The following is a 20,250-nucleotide window of genomic DNA, read 5'->3' on the forward strand; positions in this document are numbered from 1 at the left end:
TCTCAAGCACTTCTATATTACTTACAGACTTCCCTTAGCTATGTGGTAACATGTACTGTTACTTCTACCACTTTTTAAATGTTTTTCTATGGCTTTCTGTAGCGGAGGTTTCATCAAAGTTACCTTAAATACGGTAGTTATGCTGCCAGTTAAATAGTGCCACTATCACTACATACATACTATCCCAATATTGTAGTTACTCCTAGAACAATCAGGGATGACACTGTTTTATTTGTTTTCCAGTGTAAAACAGCGAAACCGGAGCTTTTCATTGTGTCATTTGGGATTTCCAGCGAAGGGGAGGGGGAGAAGTGCTGCTCGCGGACTCCGCTCATTCGCTCTTCGACACGACCGCACATCGCAGCGTCCACGCATCAACTTCAAAACGAATAGGAAATCCGGAGGAGGAGGGCTTTGTTGGGTATATCGACGGCTAGCAGCTACCTAACCAGTCAAGGAATACAAGCAGCCTCTCTGGTAAGAGTGAAACGCTGTTAACTGATTCTGAAAAGCGGGACCAGTTTGTGTCGCTGTCTTGTATGTGTGTGTGTGGCTGCTAGCTAGCCAGCTAACTAACGCCAGTTAACCCGCAGCGGCTAGCTCGGCTCGGCTTGGCTCGTCCGTACCGTCACAGCTGGCGAGGCTGCAGTTGGAGATTGGGTGAGGACAAAGTGCAGAGTTTGTAGGGCCGTGGGTTTAAAAGTGCTTGCTTGCTTTGAGTGTTCACGGTCAGTCACACAACAGTTGAAAGATTGTTAACAGGAGTGTTAGCTCCACTTAAAAGTCAGACCCGTTACGGCGACGAAAAGCGTTAATAAGCGGGTTAAACACACCGTGGCGAAAACAGTTTGCTTTAAGTGCGCGTCATTAGTTTGTTAATCAAATTACCTATGCGTTAGCTACGACATTGTGTAAGGTCGTGCCAGCCAGTATGAGCTTAATTATGTTGTCCTCCCCAAATGCTTGCATAACTTTTAGCTAACCTAACCGTTAGTTAACAAACCACTCGGAAGTTTGCTTGCCCTCGAGTTGGCAAGTTTCCGTGTGATTACTAAAAGCACAAAGGCGATGCTTAAAAAAAACTTTTGTTATGAGTTTAATGAGCACCGCAAACCGGCAACAACTTGGTTTATTAATAGCAAACTAACAGCTTCTCGCGAGGGGCTTGAGTTGGCCGAAGTGGACACTACAGATCACAGGGAGTGTTGAACATGCTTATTGAATGCACCATTTGATGCTGCTTTCTAGCTTGCGTCACTTTGACTTGGCTGAAACAGGTTTCATAGTTTCTGTTATTTGCTTATATTGTCATGCACACCCTCCTCAGCAGAACAAAAGGCTCTGCATGGCGGCCCCCTCCCCCTCTGAACTGTTAGATTGATTGATTGACTCCTCAACGTTGTGCTGCTTGAGGAATAAGAGGCAGGCGGAAAGGCTACTCCTTTATTTAATCTCCTGACAGCTAGGATGTTGTATTTGTCGTGATGTCCCGCACACCGTACCGTCATGGTGATGCACACCCAGCCCTCATTTCCTTTTGTGTAACTTTATCACACGCACTTTGTCTTAGTGGAAACTTTCCCACTGCACATGCAATCTTTCTCACTTATTAAGCAACTGATGATCTTGTCTGCCCTTAAGAAGAAGACTGCGGCTCGTTACAGATGAAAACACCCTTCATCTCTGTGGTATACATTTCTTTTTATCACTAAATCTGTTTTTTTTTATAACTTATTTTAAAAACCAAACTGTAACTACTAAGTTAGCTGTATGTCCATCAAAGTGTGTGCAATCTCCACTTCTGACATCTCTACTTTCCCTCTCTCTGTTACTTACTTTGTGTTTGTGAGAATAAAAGGTGCCCCCGATGCACATGACCATTGGCAGTATTGCGATATTGATGGTGGGTGTGACAATATAACCCTGTTATAGTTTTTCTGCAATCAGTGTTTTTTTTTTTTTCCATTAGTCACCATTTTTTCGAGCAAGTCATTTATTCTGTAGTCTGACGGTATTATTGTTTAAACGGATGTCACAAGGTACTATTTCCCAAAATTATGCCTTAAAATTGCTGACTAAAAACTATTTCGTTTTAAATATTTGCTGTATATATGTTGCAGGGAAATGTTGTTTTAGGTAAAAAAAAAAAGAAAAAAAAGAGTTCTCCTGACAGATGACAGAACTTACTACAGTTTAGATTGGGCTGTATGAGGTCCTTAGATGGAAAATTTTGTCACATTATTAATATTGTGACCCCGAATTAAAAATAAGATTTGATTTTTGTTGATATGACCTCAAGCTTAAATGCAGCTTCTTTAGACATTAACTTTCTAAACTGAATGATGAGTTTTAGATGTCAGACCCTCTTGATATGATTTTTGACATAGCTGTTGTTCATTGTTATCTTTCTGCATTAGATATTCACTTGGAACAACTGTTGGCAGTCACTGTTGGCCTCTATCTTAGTTCTTTGCATTTTTTCCTTTGGTCCGAGGTTGCAGGGCATGTTGTGTAAACTCACTTCTTTCTTGTGCAACTTGTTGCTCCAGTTTTGTTGTGAGTTTCTAGCCCCATGTGGGTTTCCTTATCTCCATGGTTGCCACTGCTAAGTTTGCACTGCGAGTGACTGTGATTCGATAAGTGACTGTCCCTGGTGGGTTGGTTAAAACTGGATGCGAACACTACACTGTGGAAACAACATAAGCAACCATCATCAGAAAGATGAGAAGAAAAAGTGGGAGGAAGGAGGGTGATGATGTGGCCCCCCCCCCCCTCAGCAGTCAGTCCCAGCAGAATCGTACTCGAGGGAACAGCCATAGAGACATGTACCAGCTGCACCCAGGGTGAATGGCCAGGGCTCAGGATGGGTTGCCATGACAAGGACGCTGGCACGCGTTATTATGCAGACACCTCTCTTCTCAGGGCATGTTTGCACATTATTTCATTGCCTGGTCTTGCTTGGTTGGTGCTAGAGAGAAAAGGCCTGCGTCCGTATACAGAATCTGAGTAGCATTTTTACTGTCTGTTGTACTTTGACTGATGGTGGCTTCTGTAAAGGATATTTCTCTAATGTCTTTGCAGCCTTGTGAAGAAATATCATGCTGTTGTTTAAGGGGTGTTTACTGTCTGCCGATCACATCTGTCCCGATCAGTTTCTTTCTTTGTTATGTACAGTATTAAACACCAGTTCCTGAGCCACTTAAAACACTCCCGTTAATTAGCTTACACTCACAGGTCCACACTGTAAAAGTTTTGAGGAATCCCATAGTCCAGTTGTGGAATATAGCCCCCAAACAGCATCCCAGTCAGTGGTCCCTTAAAGTCCATTGTGAGGAATTTAACTCTGTAGTCAAGAAGTAAGGTCTGGGTTCTTAAGCCGTATCTCAGTTTTTAGGAATGAGGAAATGATAACACAACAATTATTGGTTCCCGTTAATGCTGCATGGCTGGGTAAAGGGAGACACAGCTGACAAAACTTACCATGACAAGTTTGCTTAAATGACCTCTTTGACATGTTAACTATCCATTTCTGTGCCCATTGTTAATTGTGCCCTTATTATTTCAACAACACAGATCATTTTCTTTTTGTTGTTGTGGAATGCATGATACAATACTGACTGCAGAGCTGAATGGTTGCCAGGAAAAAAGCACACAGAGGACAAGGTTAAATCTTGTGGGGAAATGTATTAATGCTTTCAGTTCCAGGCTTTGTACCACAGTTAAGCTCTGAGGCTAATGGAATGCCAAACATGATTCTGAAGGCACCTGTTGTTTATAATATAAGGCCGCTTCCCTGAGCAACAGCAAAAGGTAACTCGTATTTCCTTGATTCGTTAACTCCATCGTGACAAAAACTGTCCTCTCCTGATATATAAAGGGAACTGGGTCAAGGCTGCAAATGGAAGACTTACTTTCATTCCCAAGCTCATATAGTTCCTGATCAGAAATAATGGTGAATTTCAACACGTTTACAATATTTTTGTGTGGCAAATTTAAAAGTTACTTAGTTGTTTGTTGTGTTATGATGGACTTTGACACCAGGACAAGATCTCTTTCGCTTACGGAAAGAATCAGTTATCTCTGATTGTATTCTATCAAATGGTGTCTTTTTAAATAGTTCAACTTGCCGGGAGATAATGTTACATAGCTTGTACAGCCAGGTCTCTGTGAATTTGCTATTTGGCTAGTATCAGAGTTTATATGCCGACTCTGACAACCTAGAATAAGTTCCAATTTTAGCCTTTTCTATGAGTCACTACATGTGTTGATAGTTGAGTTCTTATGAAGTTAGAGGCAATGTTTTATGACAGCCTAAAGTTTACCTGCCTGACATTCAGTCTGCTCAGACTACAGTCTGTTCAGTTCGACGTTTGTGTTTCAACCCATTCCCACCGCCACTCTTCCTGCACTCTTTAAGCAGCTACAGATCTGGGCATTATTCCAGTTTACCACAGTATACAGATTTGTGTTTCATTCATGAAACTCATTTTATTGACTAGATCTTTTCCTCTTGTAGCAGATGCACATTAATGAAATCAGCTGCAGTTGTCTGAGTCTGAGCCCAATATGCAGTATATGCAACTGGATATATGAGTAACTCTTACAGCATGTGGGTGGTTTTTGCTTGATTCAATGCTGAATCAACATAACTACACTTCACTTCCAGCATGTCAACAAATGTTCTGTGATTGTGGCCATTAATTTTCAAAGGCACCTGTTTTTCAATATGACTCATGATTTTAGTGGGAATGGCAATCTTGGCATTTAATTTTCACAGAAAAATATACTTAAATAATATGATGATGTGATTTTGGCTGACTTCTATACCAAACAAGCGTGTTCTGTCATGTCTGGAGAATATGGTTTGTAGGCCGGGGCATCTCTGTAGCACCACAATGCTTTATTCATGTAATGGTATGTTTGGCACATTTTATATTTATCCAAAAATTTCAGCTTCTGCAATTTCGATATCTGCTTGGTATTGCAGTTTTGATAATATTTCGAGAAATTATTCAGCTGTAAAAGAGACCCAGGGAATGTTCATTTCTGTTTTCCAAAGTTAGATACATGACCTTAAGAGAGAGAGGTAACAAGTTCTTATGGCATTTAGGAGTCTTCTGCTGTAGCCCTGGATAAAAGCTTAGAGTAAATTTTTGTGCAAAAAACTGTTGGGATTTGATGGACTTTCTCCCCACTCACAGTAGTAGGGGTTTAGCAGATTTACAGGAAGGTCATACATTTAAGACTGCAAAGCACTTGTTCATCCTCGATAGGCTGGCACATATAGAACTGATGACACACTTGCGCAGATGTGAAAGCTTCATCCTCTAATGCAGAGCCTTGCTATGTGCTTCAATGGGGTTAAGAGGTTAAGGACTGTACCAGACTATGCAGTTTAGTATAGGTCTTGTTGCAAGCTTTTCTATCCTGTATTTGTACTTTCTTTATAGTTGTTTTTTTTCCCAGGCCCTGGCTAAGACACATGTTGCCTCTGAGTACTTAAGAAATCAATAGCAAAAACTTTTCTTGTCGTAACACTTAGCAGAAGCACTGCTTTGAATGCAGTTGCAGCCAATTTGTGATCGTGAAAGGCTCAAAGGAGAATGGGCCACATCTCTGTTGTGTACTGAGCTCATTTGATGCGAACCAGCTGTGCCTGGAATTTCTGGCTCGGATAACTACCAACTATAAAATAACCCATGATAGGTAGTAAATGACTGTTGGTGTTGAAAATGTGATGTTTTGTGCATAAATGCCACTGATCAGTTCTAGCACAGAGAATGGGCTGCCATGGTAGAGAGGTGAAAAAGGGAAGGAAAAAAGAAAAGTAACTGAGGTGTTGGGGCCAATAGAGACTGAGTAGGAATGTCTGGTTAGGTAAACGTCTTCTGTGGTGACCCCCACTGTGATCTAGCTGCTCGTTCATCTCCCTCTGGGGTTTGCTATGGCTGTCAATTCGCTGTGCATGAGTTATACGCTGTCCCTTTAGGATATGAACTGCACTGCTGACCGTACGCTATAGTCCCTAGATGATGATCTAAATATATAACTTCCATCGTCTATACCCCCACCCCCCTTCATTTTCTTGTCTTCTCTTTATTCTAACCCCTGTGCTAGCCCTCTTGGCTTCTCTTGCATTCATTCATGTGTGTGCAAGCATGCATGTGGACATACCATATATATGTAATATTAATGCCCCATGGGCAGAAAAGAAAATGTCCCATTTGTCAGGCTGTTATGTGCCATCACTGTTTAAAGTGCACATAGCACAGTGAGGTTAAATAAAAAAATAAGAGGAGAGCGCAGTAAAAGCTCCGTTGGCGTGCTGAATGCATGATATGTCATGCCAAACCTGCCTCTTTTTAAATTCTAAATGTAGAAAGGAAGGATATCCGTGCAGCAGAGACAATGAAGTCAAAAGAACACAGTGTAACCAGACTGTTGGCTGCTCTCCCTCTCTCCCTCCAGCTCCTCTTAGTTTGCATTGTCCTTCCTCTCTCTTTGCCTCACTCTTCTTCCTTAGCCTTTGAGCCAACACAGAAAGATTCGTCTAAATCTAGTCACTGGGTCTCTTTTATATGCGTGTTAAGTCAGTGCCTGAGTTTTGTTGAAGGAGGTGCCTGCTGCCAAGTTCTCTCACTGTATAAACCAGCTCAAGCACAATATGGCCCTCAAGCACGAAAGCAAGCCAGACTTACCATTTCTCCCCTTTTTAAAAGGCATTCGTATATCTCATTATCATCATTAATGTGATGCTGGAACAGAGCATAACATAGGGAGAGCGTGTTATAGAAATTTTGGTCAAATTCAGTTCCTCAAGGTTTTTCAAACACATGCTGCTTAGTCATCTAGCAGTTCAAGGCTGCACACCGCATTGATCTTATCAACCATGTTTTTTCCTTGAAACCTGAGAGGTTTAATCATTTATATTATTCAAGTGATCCTGAAGATCTTGTTACGTGACCATTTCGTAAGTCTTAGTCATTACTAAAAAAAAAAAAAAGATTATTGTTTTCCAGGTCGCTTGTTTTTGTGTTCTGGATCACATCTCTGAGTGGTGGAATTGAATTTCCCTGCTGTGGGATTAACCAGGGTCTTTATGGCATGATCTTTATAAATCATATCCATAATCTATGGGGCTATTATAGAGGCCAGGCAAAGTGAGAGGGGTCAACCTCCCATCTGCTCACAGTTCCACATGCAGATGAAAATCATTTGCAGTGGCAGGCAGAGGCTTTCCTCTCCCTTTTGATCCACATATCCCCTTAGAGAAAACCTTTATTATCCTTCAACTGAAAATCCTCAGTCAGCTGTCAAAGCAAAATGCAGAAATACATCAACACTACAGTTCAGCGAGCATGAGTTTGTCAGATGTCATCAGTGTATCTGTGCAGTTGATCAAATAGTCTATATGTGTCACAGTTAAAGGAATACATAGTTTTAAGCACCCTGCTATATAGATTTTATTATTTCCAGTCAGTCATGAAACCATTTAACTCACCATCTTTCTGATGAAGCGTGATGATACAGCTCGACTCAGTCCAATCTATTGTCCAAACAACCCTTTATTAAACTACAATGCATTGCAAAAGTAATTCCTTAAATACTCGTCGTTAACATGTCGTGAAATGGTGCATAAAAAACAGTTTTCTTTCAAGTCTTAGAAATGTAATTAATCACTTGTGTGATGAAAATATAGCAAACACTTGGCAGTTGTCCTTTTTTTCAGCGCCCCCAGTCATTTTCTTTCTGATATTCATCTTTGCTGTCTCTTTATGTTTTTCAGTCTTACTTCCTTTCCAAATGGGGTATATATATCACACTCAACCAGCTATACAAACAGCTTGTTGAGTGTGACATGGATTGACTGCAGACTAATGAGAAAAAGGCAAACACAAAAACACGCCTTCTAAAAGCTTATATAAACCACACTCCATCTCATAATGCATTGTTTTCCCTGGTGTAATTAGCATGGCATGTGCTAAGGGCTGAAGATGTCAACAATGTACTAATGATTCAGTAGGAACAAACTAAATGGTCATTAAAACAGCTACACTTTTGGCATTCATCAATTTCAGAATTAGCAGAGCACAATATAAAATAAATGTGTGGGAAACTTGAGTTGTTTCAGCCCAGAGAGGCCTTTATGAGTCGCTGGCTGACATTAGTTTTTAACTCAAAGCTGTGAGACATTGCAGTCCTGTATAGTTTTAGACCTTTCGTTTGATGCAACAGACTTAAAAAAAAATAACTTAACTTTTGGGAATTAAACCTAACTTGTAATGTCAATAATGGTATTATGTCTAGGTGAGAAGTTGGCAGCCGCTCTATTTGTTTTTAGACAATCTTATGTCTATCCCTCTCGCTCTGTCTTTCCACCAGTCTCATAGCATTCAGTGGGATTAGGATTAGTGGTCTGTGGCTGGCTACTTTAACAAGCAGTAATTGATTTGCGACTAAGGATGTGTCGGATACTGCAGCAGACAGCACCAGAGCAGGGGTAGGGGTTATGCAAGGTCGGGAAACGCAATTTTGCACCAAACTACAGGAACAGAAGCACTGAGTTTGCTGGCTCTGGAATTAGGAAGTTTCATCCACATGGTGGTGCACAGCTTCCCATCTGCCTTCCACTGTGGGCAGCAGGCCCCTCTTTGGGGAGGCATCTGCACTGAAGCCCACGCTGAGCTTGATTAGTCAAAGCTATCCAACTGTGCTGTTGGGTCTTCATGTAAACAAACACAATCCATTTGTTGGGCCTGTACTGCACACAATTAGTCATTGTTTGTATGTGAAAGACATTCTGCTGCAAGTACAAAATCGCTGATGTCAACAGTTTGAGCCAAAGGGTGACAGTCAACGTAACTGTCCCTCCTCCTCTTCTGTGTTTTGTCTTTCAGAGCCGTGCTGGAGTGATTGGTCCTGGACCTGTCCGTCCAGTGAGTCTAGTGGCTCAGCCCAGTGAGCTGCTTGAGGTGCCTCATCGCTGTGGATTGCATCATGAGACAATAGCAGTGGGAATCAGAACTCTCCCCCCTCCTCTTCCTCTATCATCTCCTCCCCCAGTTCTTTTTCTCTCAGCCTGACTCTACACCGAAACCCTCCCCCTAACAAACACACAGTCGCCCACACACACATGCAGCCCTGTGACCACTCCTCCAGCACTGGTCATGGTCCACTCCCCCTGTCTCTTCAGCCAGTCAGGCAGTGAGTCGATGGAGGCTGTGTAATCCTCTGTAAAGTATAGGGCCTATACGGCTGCATATGCTCCCTTTTGTCATGGCGGCTGTTATTGTTGCAGAGGCCTCCCTCAGAAGAGAACATGAGGGAGAACAGAAGGCAGCATAAAGCTCACAAAGGGAGGAGAAGTGAGTGAGTGAGTGAGAGACACCAACGCTGCCATTTATTTGACCGGAGGAGAATGAGCTTCATGGGGCAACAGATGTAATTCAATGGAGGTGAAACCACATGATGTGGGACCGGCATTACCATCCCACGCCAATCGCATCCTGGACCAGCAGTCATCTTTGGAAATACTTGCCACATAGTGACCTGCAGCAAGGGATGCAGTGAAATAGTGAAAAGTAGACAAGACTTTTTTTTCGGTTAGAATATTTTTCTATTTCTCCTCTCCTTGGTGTTTTTTTTCAGTTACATCTTACCAAAAGTGCCTTTTTGTGTTGCTTTTGTCAAGTTTTTTTTTTGCATATCTAGCTCGATATTTGTTTTCCATATTGCCACAGATTATTGCATGTAAGTTTACATATCGTAACTATCACATTCAGTGGGAGTTGCCATATTTTATAGAAGGCACATAGTATATTTGACTTTTTGCGTGGGTGTTAACAGCCACAACACCAGCATCCATCAAAGTCACAGTTGACAATCATCACCTTCCTGAATTTTGTTTCTGCTTGGGGAGAGCTGACATACCCCCATTGTTAAATCACTGAGAGTCAGGTTGCTCCAGATCGTGACTTTCTGCACTGCCTCCTCCCGACCTCTTTTGATTTGACGACGCAGAGCCGTCGCCATGGTCAGTTTCCAGTCCAAATGGCGCTACCTTTTCATGTTTCTGGGCATCCAGCTGGTGGTCATGGCACTGTTGTCCCGAGAGGGATACCAGAAGAGGGTCTCTTACTTCATCCGCATCTTCCGCAAGCCAGACACCACTGGTCTATCAGGCCGCAACCACACAGCAGCTGGTATCACTGCAGGGGACGTATATGCCAACCTCTCCCACCTATCCAAGGCTCACAGCAATGGAGATGACATGCCCTACTGCCCTAAGACGTCCCCTTTTATAGGTGAGTGTTTTTGCCTGCTTCTGTGTCATTCCATAATATCAGATTAAACTGTATTACTGAGTGTAGATCACTCCTCTATTCATGTAAATCTCTAAATTCGGTGTTGATGGATGAACAAATTCATGTGGTAATTTTCCAGAATTACATATTGCTATCATTCATTCATCTTGTCTGTTCATTGTGATTTTGAGTTACTAATAGCAGCCCTGTAAATAAACTCCCTTTTGTAAACCAACATTATTACAGTCATAACTGATGAGCAAATTTCAATGGATTATGAAACCAATTTCTTATATTTGAAAGTTTATGATCTCGGTGAGTCTCCAGTTCAATAGTTGTGCTGTTCATCAGCTGTTGTATAGAGTCACCACTTGGTTGGAGCACTTGTTTCTGCTTCAAGTGCATCTTTTGTAAAAATTGTCTGAAATCAATTTTTTTCTGCATCTACTTTGCTATTAGAAGTTGGAGATTATATTTTCACACAGTCTTAGTGACCTTTATTTCAAGATGTTTCAAATGGCAGCCAAGTGCATCACAGTGATACAGCTGTCAACATTTCCATTTCACACAGTGAAGTTTAAACCATCACTTGTGTAATGATAGCTGGTGGGCCATCACATTTCTTGGAATAGAGTCACACAAAATAAACTTCTGCTCGTTGATGTTGTTTTGTGGTAGCTTGTTGTAGGTTACTTCATGTGCCTTTTCTGGTGTACTGCACAAAGCTTTTAGCCTGCAGAAAAGTTGTGTAATGATAGAGAGTTATTAGGTGTGAGTTTGGCAAATTATTTATTATTTATTTATTTATTATATTTTGGATTTTTGATGTTTTTTTGTTTTTGTTTTTTTTTTTTACAGTGGATGTACAGTAAATAAAGCTTAAGTCACTGACCCCCTGAAAAATATTCTTACATGCCTAAGTGAAAGCACATATCTAAAAATAGCTCAAATTGCAGTATGGAAATGCCACTAGAGCACTAAATATTTGAGTGCTCGCCCCCCTTGTTTTAAGACTGGCAGCAGTTTTAAACTGCTGTGCTAGACAGCATAAAGTGACCAGAAACCTTCTGGAACCTCACTGTTGTTGTCTCAGCCAGAAGCTGAGTTTACAATAATTTATCAAATCTTAAGATTCGTGGCACACTAAGAAACTGTTAGACGACCTACAGACAGCTTTGGTTTCAGCTTGTTCGTGCTGAATAAGTGCACTGCTGTGTTAAACAACAATTACTGCGGACAAAGCAGGTGGAAATATCGCGTCTCTAAATGTTACCTTCACATCACCTGATTCACGGTCCCCATGGGGCCTCATTGCTCTAGTGTGTGTGTGTGTGTGGGTGTGGCTGAGCCCAGCCCTCGGTCAAACACACACAGGTGAGGACAGAGAAGATAACGCCACGATGAATGACAGCACAATGTGGTTGAGAGCTCTCGGCGTCTTTTTTTCTTTCTTTCTTTTTATTCGCCAAGGCACTGTGACAAAACACTTACGTGCTGCGCCCAGTTGTTGTACTGGTAGGGTAAACCCTATATATATAAGTCTGTTTGTCTTTGTCCTTGCCACACACTAGTTACACATTACCTAGACAATATGATCCTGTTCAGTCATTGTTCAGTATACCTGAGATGCACTGTCAAAGCTGGCTTAGTGTTCTGTTCTCCAGGCTCTGCCCTCTGCATCTTTGTTTCCACATTGCTAACAGTAATTTTAAACTACATGCTGACAGCTGAGCCACAAGGCATTGACTGCCTTCCTAGAAATAATAATGGATAAAGGTCGTTGAGGTATTGCTAAACATTGAGTCGGGTAGCAGGAAGTGAATATGAAGCGCCTGGAATTTCACTGAAACTGGTTTGAGAAGAAGAGGGCGAGGATAATTCAAACAGGTCCAGTTGGAATGTCGAAGCCAATTTGTCAGGGACGTACGTTGGAATTTCTACATCATAAAATCCTGTGGCATGATACATGGCCAGCGTTGACAAAACACTCAACAGCTGCCTATAGCAATTATTTATATTACTTGTTAATCTGTGAAGTTTTTCCTGAGTTAACAACTTTGTCTTTAAAATGTCATTGAATGTGACGTCTTCAGATTCTCTGTCTGTCCGACCAAGAGTCCAAACTGCAAACACATTCAATCTTCAATCATATAAAATTGAATGGATGTCTGCCAGTCTTGAAAAGTCTTAAAAATCTTTCACTTTCCTCAAGGAGGATTAGACGGTATTAACAAGTCTTGAATGTAATTAACAAAGGTCTCTTGCCTGCTGTAGGCCGTAATGTCAGTTAAAAAAATGTTTTTCATCAGATTTTTAGCTTTTGGGATACATGTATAAACTAAAAGTGGGATTGTTGCGATAGTGGATTGTGCTGAGGGAGGCTGTTTTAATCTTCTCTTTCTGGATGTTCAGTCAGCTCTACCAGGCGTGTAGCAAACGGTCACTGTTAGTCACTCATAGACTGATAGTGGGCAAGTGTCAATCTCAGCAAAAACTTAAATTGACTAATAATTTTTAATAAGAAATCAATCCATCTTTTATCTGCTTTATATCAGGGTCCAAGTCACATTCAGTTAATTAATTTTGGCATTAGGAATTATGGTTTTTTCTTGCCGGGAGGAATGAGAAATGTGGTAACACCTCAACAATAACTAATTATAGGCTAGATTGCCCCGACTGGTTTTCCATCATATTTTCATCCTTTGGCCAGTATGATAATGAAATGTGTATTAAGTTGTATTCTGTAAATGTTGGGTCCTCTTGCCTTACTTAGTATTACACTCATGTACATCATAATAGGTTAGCTAGATAGGGTAGTAATTGACATGCACCTTGTTTTCACATTCTCAGTTAGTGCTTGGGGGGGCAAAAAATCTGAGCTCTTTGTAGAATGTAAACTGTCATTTTTTGACAACATACTGTGACTAGTCATGCACTGTAAGCATGGAGTGGGTAAGCCATATTTACCTTGTACAACTGCAGACCAGAAGCAGTTACTAACAGGCTTGTACTTTGATCACTATCAATATTTGGGATGTCAGCGGTTAACCATTAATTGGTTAACCACAGAGAATAGTTCTAATCACCTACACATGCTGGGTAATTTGCGTACACATATACACACACTACGCTGATGGCTTCATGTAGCCTGGGCAAACTGCAGTGTGAAAAGCCTGTGAGGTTAACAACTGTGTGCTTAACTAAGCTCTGTTTGGGAACAGTCACTCCAGAAAGGCAACAATCATAAATTGTGTGATGCTACTCTTCATTTTAGTAGCAGTACCAGCACTGTGCTGTACCACATTAAGAACAAGCACTCGCCTGCCATGTCTGAGGATGGCTCGCAGCCAAAGATCATGGCGCTGCTAGCCAGTTGGAGAAAGTGTGATTAGTGCCAGTCCAAGGCCATCACCAAGTTGGTGAGCCGAATGACTGCGACCGATACGCTGCCAGTCAGTGTGGTAGAGAGAGAGGGATTCAAAAAGCTAGTGCACTACCTCAAGCCCAAGTACTGATTGCCATTGAAAGACGCTGAGACTAAACCCACTGAAAAACACTTTGAGGAAAAGAAGGATGACCCAAAAGTCAAGCTAGCTAGCTCTGCCCACCGACTGCAGCGCTGCTCACAAACAAAAGCTACATCACAACTGCCCATCACTTCATCAGTGCTTACTGTGAGACCAGCAGGAGGCATGTAGAGAAATTATTGACTCTTTTTCCAAACTCAAATATACTGTGCTCGCCAATTTTAAACAAGGAACAAGTGTCAGAACATGTAATGGCATATTTATTAACACATTCAGCTTCAGAAGTTGAGTTCAGCATGTCCGCTTCAGAAAAAGGTCACTTTAAACTACAACAGCATATTCAAATCACAGGCTCTCATACTCGAACCAGATTATTTGCCTTCACTCCATCAAACCTATCTTGTTTCCTACTGGTGATGACAGCAGACCAATCTGTGCTCACAGGTGGGCCGATCCACGTCAGCTTTCCATCAGGGCTCACTCTAGCAGAGGTTCAGAGGAAAAATCCACTGGTGGTGCGCGGAGGACGCTACAGGCCGCCTGACTGTGAGGCGAGGCACCGAACAGCCATCATCATCCCCCACAGACACAGAGAACACCACCTTAAGTTCCTGCTATACTACCTACATCCTTTTCTGCAGCGGCAACAGCTCCACTATGGAATTTACATCATTCACCAGGTGAAATATGCACAACCAAGCCACATATTTTCACTATAGGAAGAGTCACTGTGTGAAGACGGGATTTAAGTAACATTTTACTTTAGGTTGGCTGAAACATAGAAATGTTTTTGTCGGATAACTTCAGTTACAGCTACACCTAGTTAATTTGGTCTGTATGGACGTGTCCTTCCTTTGGTAACCACTACAGTCAGACCAGGTGAAGAGTGCCCTCTAGTGTGCAGTCGCAGGACATCCATGTTAGAGGATGAGAATGCTAAAGTAGCTTAGAGGACTTAATCCCCTTAGCTGCTTGTGACAATTCATTCATGTTTACTCCTCAGCACTTTATCTCTTACACCTCTTGAGCTGTATTATGCGCAGTCATTTTGTTGACTCTTGCCTCTTGCCATTTGTCTTCAGCTTATAGGATATCTCAAAATAACTGTAGTGTGTTTATACATGATGCATCAGATGCTGCGCTATTTTGTTTCATTTTTTTAATTCAATTTAGCAGCACTGATTTGTTTATAACAGCTTCAATTTAATGTGTTCAAGCTTGATTTTCCAGTTTTTCCAGTAATGAAATCCATTAATGTTTATTATTATTAATTTATTCAGATAACCAGAAAGGTCTGCTGCTCATTGTCAGTTAGTTGATTTAATCTTTAAACTCAGTCCCTCATACTGACAAGTCAAAATCACAGGATCGATTTTGCTTTAGAGGTGATTAATGAGTTTCTGTTTAAATACTTGTAGACTGGTGTGTAACAGCCTGCTTTGGCATTAAGTGTCTTGTTACTCTGCAGGCTGGAAACTACACATTTAACAGGGCCAAGCTGATGAATGTGGGTTTCCGGGAGGCCATGAAGGAGGAAGACTGGGATTGTCTCTTCTTCCACGATGTGGACCTTATTCCAGAGGACGATCGCAACACGTACATCTGCGACTCCAACCCCAAGCACGCAGCCATCGCCATGGACAAGTTTGGCTACAAGTATGTCCCCTCTAGTCTGTCTTGAACGGTTTTCTCTTTGCAGACAGACCATAGCACATTTTATGTTCCACATTTATTTGAAATGCTTACCAGTGTTTTTCGTGGTCTTTCATCCTCTCCAGGCTTCCGTACAAGATGTACTTTGGAGGAGTGTCAGCTATGACGCCGCTGCACTACCTCAAAATGAACGGCTTTCCCAATAACTACTGGGGCTGGGGGGGAGAGGACGATGATATTGGAGTCAGGTGAGAAGAGTTTAGCCCAAAGGCTTTTAAGGAAATAAAGCATCGGTGGCCAGCCAGACATTGACATTTTCAGTTTCCAAGCTTTCCTGATCTCTGATATGACATCAATACTAAACACTAACAAAAAACAACCCCCAGTTGATTACACAGTACTGTAGGACAGAATCAGAACATATGGTTTGGGTTCATGTCATCTTGAACCACATTAGGAGATGTGTGAAACCCAGTTGCACCGTGTGAAAAACTGACATTTGGTTCTTTACTTCTCAGAGTGACTCTGGCGGGGATGTATATAACTCGACCATCACTGAAGGTTGGCCGTTACAAGATGATTAAACACAAACTGGACAAAGGCAATGATGTGAATCCAAAGAGGTACAGTAAGCAAATAGATGCAGTTTGTTGCATGTGGAAAGTTTGTAGCAGATCTGAATTTAGCATGCAGACTGGAATGTGACATTAAGGGCAACCTAACCACACACGTCAAAATAGAAACCACAGAAACGATAGTGTTAGCTGTATTTTAACTGTGCAGGTAGGATGTAAAGCTCTGTAGCCTTCAGTATTCACTGCTCTGTCTTTGTTCTCCATTTAAAGGTTCAACATGCTGGCCAAGACACGTCAGACCTGGAAGCTGGACGGGATGAACACAGTCGAATATGAGACAATCTCTCGGCAATACCTGCCCCTCTACACCAACATCACTGTCAACATCGGCACTGAGGCTGGCCTACATCCGCCTTCCCCAACACCACCCCCACCTGCCAAAGCTGCAAGCAAACCTGCAGCCAAATCACCCGTCGAAACCCCAGCCAAGACCCCTGCCATACTCAAAGAGGGCCACTCAGAGAAATAGTCTACCCTCATGTTTCACTCTGCCATAGCTTCGGGGGATGGCTCTTCTCCTCAATGGCCTGGAGTTTTTTGCTGTGGAGGAATGACTTTGTGTAGAATCAACATCACACTGCCTGCAGACATTGGCCGTAGTCATTTGGGTGATAAAACGACTGATTTGTTGAAAAAACAATAGATTTGAATTTCTCAACCCTTAGGTGACGGCTTTTTGTCCCGATTCCTGTGACATTACTGATTATTCTTCCAAGGGAGCCAAGCTGAAGAGTGAAGGGTTAGAGTTGGACTCTATGAGTTTATATATCTACAGCGCTGAGGTCGCTGGTTAAACCTTGTGATGCCTTAGAATCATGTTTCTTTCTTTTCACTTGTACCTTACATTATTTAGAATATGGGGTTAAATGGAACAGTAGCTGCAATTTCCAGCAGTCACACTGTGCCGCGACAGAGTCTGATTTTTTTTTTTTTTTTTTTTGTCTCAAAGCCAATGAATACATGAGTGAAAGTGATGGGTTTTGTTTCCATTTTAGTGTGTGAAGCTGCTAAGTGAGTACTGAGTGAAGAAATTTGACAAACTTGTGTGCTACTGTTACAATTATTACCGCTTCTGACATAACAGTGCATGTATCCTATCTGTCTGTCTATATCTGGGATCTTCTTCAGAAGGGGTTCCTACACAGAGATGCTGATCTATATCCATTTGGTTTGTGTATCAAAAGATAGACTGAATCTCTCAAATGTTTTCAGAGTTTTGGATGCCGTACACATAATTTTGCCTCTTGTTGAGTTCAGTGGAACTACCAGTGTGACTGAAACAGTGAAAACATCGTAGGCCAAGCTACAGCTCCTCTGTGTATCTGTGTTTATCTTAGCTGATGCATTCAGCTCACCCTTTCAAATTTAGGCATATCCAATATTTTTTTTTTTGTTTGTTTTTGGCGTGTGTGTATTTGCATTGATCAAATAGAGCAGTTGTTGGTGATGGTGATTGGTCCTCTGCTTTCAGATGAGCTTGTGATTCACATCAAAAGGGAGTCTGTCTTTTTTTTTTTTTTTAAATACATATATACAATATATGTTGATTATGTACGGTGTGCTATATCACCCATTATGTAAATGCTTCCCTCAAGATGTCTTTTTAATCTTTTGCCCATCATGTGTCCTTTAATCTATACAAATCATAGAAAGTCACCTGCAGCATCAGTAGATTAGCACAGGGGTAGAGATTAGTAATAGTGACTGAACTAATCCCTGTAGACAAACAAGTTAGTTCAGTATCTTGAGCCCAAAGTACGAGATGACACATCTCTGATTGCTGTTGATGGGCAATGAAGGTTGTTTTGCTGTTATCACAAGATAACATTGTGATTTTGCATGTTTTTTTTCTTCAGTAGACAGATTCTCTTGTCCTTTGTTTGTTTTGAGAAAATTCTGCTTTTAAAGCCCCACAAAATCATCATTTCCATATCGATGACATGAGGTTTTCATCCAACACCAACAGTGTGTCATTTTGTGAAATTGAACCAAAAACTGGAGGTATGTTTAATATCTTTAGCAATATTTGCAAGTTATATGCTGACTCGCCAGGAAGGAAACAAGCTGTTTTTCTTTCTCCCTTTTTTTTTTTTTTTTTTCTTTCAAACTCATAAAAAACAATTAGTCACTTGGTCTAAACGCCGTCTGTGACTTCAACATCGACCCAGTTTGCCTGCAATGTTCTTTAAGAAGTGATCACATGGAGACAGATGCCATATCCTTTCCACTGGTGCCCATACGCTGCATGTCGACTCTCCACCCTTTTCACTTCTCTCCACTCTGACAGATTTGATTGTTTTCGCGAGGAAAAATAAAAAAAAGTAGTCCCTTTACGCAGTGAGTGTGGCTGCTCTGGCAGGTGAACAAGGCTGAAACCAAAGACGACTGCACGGAAAGCTGTGATAGTGGATAAAAAATGTGTGTGTATGTACAGTATACTCCATATCTCGTGAGTGGTTTCTATAACACTGTATTATTCTATCTTCATGGACAGGCATGTCATTTCTTCCATTCAATATTTGTAACCTCTTTCAGTTCTGAGTTAAAAAAAAAAATCTCTCAGCATGTATTTAGTACGCACAGCAGATGAAAAAACTGTTGTTTTAGTCAAGGGATGAGGATGCTTTATGATTTCTTTTTTTTCCCCGTACTGGACCTTGTCTTTATCTTCCTGTCATTGTGGTATTTGTCTGCTGAAGTGGACGAGACGAGCTCTGAAAGTGGTTGCCTGTGATTTCCTAAATAGATGACTATGTGAATTCATATTCAACTCCTATGGCCTTAGCAACACACACACACATAATACTAGTATTTCAACACTTGGTCACAAATAGCATCTTTATATCAAGGCTATCTGCATGGCATCAGAAAGATCAGAATGTACTGAGCACAACATGGAGATGATACATATCAGTGCCCATCTAGAAAATCTGAAGCATGCCGAAGTGTCTGTGTCGTGAACTGGAAACTGTCTTACTGTGACTTTAAATGCAAGTTTCCATCTGCATTGTGGAGTGCTCCTCACTGTTGTGTACAAGCTTATATTCCCAAAGTCACAATGCACAGTCTCCGTCATTTACCGTGTAACTCTTGACCCGATGTTTTGGGTTTTTCTTAAGCTACTCTATGTTTGATTTGATTCTGTTTCGATGTGGATAAGCTCAGCAGCAATAGCAACCAGTCATCACAGGGTAGTACTGAAGCAACCAAGGGCGATGTGACTTTGTGAGTTATTTCTGCTCTCTTTATGAATTCTGCACAGTCCAGAGTGGCCTTAAATTCATTAATAAACTGATTATTCAAAAGAGATGCTGCCACTTTTTTTTCTTTTTCTTTTGTTATTTGTTGTTTTGTATCTTCAAAGTGAAAAATTGGCCAGAAGCATATGTCCATCCCAATACACACAGTACATGCCAAGTCCAAGTGAAGTAAATACAAATAAATATAAAAAACAAAAATACAAAGGAATATTCATTTAAGTACACAATATCTTTTTCAAATCGGTGCTGTCATTCAGAAACCACACCTGTGGCAGAATGGGAATGAATTTAGAAGCAATGGTGGAGGGCATCGAAAATACACAAAGCGGCCACTTTATTAGGTACACCTGTACAATCTACACTGGTTATGAGCATGAGGAGGGTGGAATGTTTGGGATATCTCTCAATATTGTGCAATCCAGTGCAACACCAACACTATTACCTCATATATTATTGAATTAGCACCTCAAAACATGAGCATCATAAAAGCAGTCTTTATGACAGAGCGGCTGTATTGGATCACGTTATACAGGTGTAATAATAAAGTGGATACTAAGTGTACACAATCAAGGACTGATAATCTCAGGGAAAAATAAAATCAGTAAATCATTTTATAAGGGATTATTTGATCATCAATATTTGTAGATGATATTGTGCTGCTTCATTATTCCTAGATCTCAATTTTAAAAGGCAATATGTCTCACAACTGTGACTTATTTAAGGCACTGTTATTCCCCCATAATTAAAAATGCTAATACCAACATGCAACGTTCTCAGGAAAGTCCCTTGAAGTTTGGTTAACAAAAACAATACAGCTCTATTCAAATGAGAACAATTATTTAGCAAAGTCAGAAATCAGTGCAATTTATCC

General features: G+C 41.1%; 1 protein-coding gene across 1 annotated transcript; it reads left to right on the forward strand.

The window, feature by feature from the left end:
- The first annotated feature begins 346 nt into the window (after window positions 1–346).
- Window positions 347–19,499, forward strand: si:dkey-199f5.8 (beta-1,4-galactosyltransferase 3). Its single transcript, XM_041942871.1, has 7 exons — window positions 347–477; window positions 8,898–10,304; window positions 14,276–14,511; window positions 15,300–15,487; window positions 15,610–15,732; window positions 16,003–16,107; window positions 16,330–19,499. The coding sequence occupies exons 2-7, from the start codon at window positions 10,031–10,033 to the stop codon at window positions 16,586–16,588; spliced, it is 1,185 nt and encodes a 394-aa protein (XP_041798805.1). The 5' UTR covers window positions 347–477; window positions 8,898–10,030; the 3' UTR covers window positions 16,589–19,499.
- The last annotated feature ends 751 nt before the right edge of the window (window positions 19,500–20,250 follow it).

The sequence above is a fragment of the Chelmon rostratus genome, chromosome 8 (assembly GCF_017976325.1).
Source record: "Chelmon rostratus isolate fCheRos1 chromosome 8, fCheRos1.pri, whole genome shotgun sequence".
Lineage (NCBI taxonomy): Eukaryota > Metazoa > Chordata > Actinopteri > Chaetodontiformes > Chaetodontidae > Chelmon > Chelmon rostratus.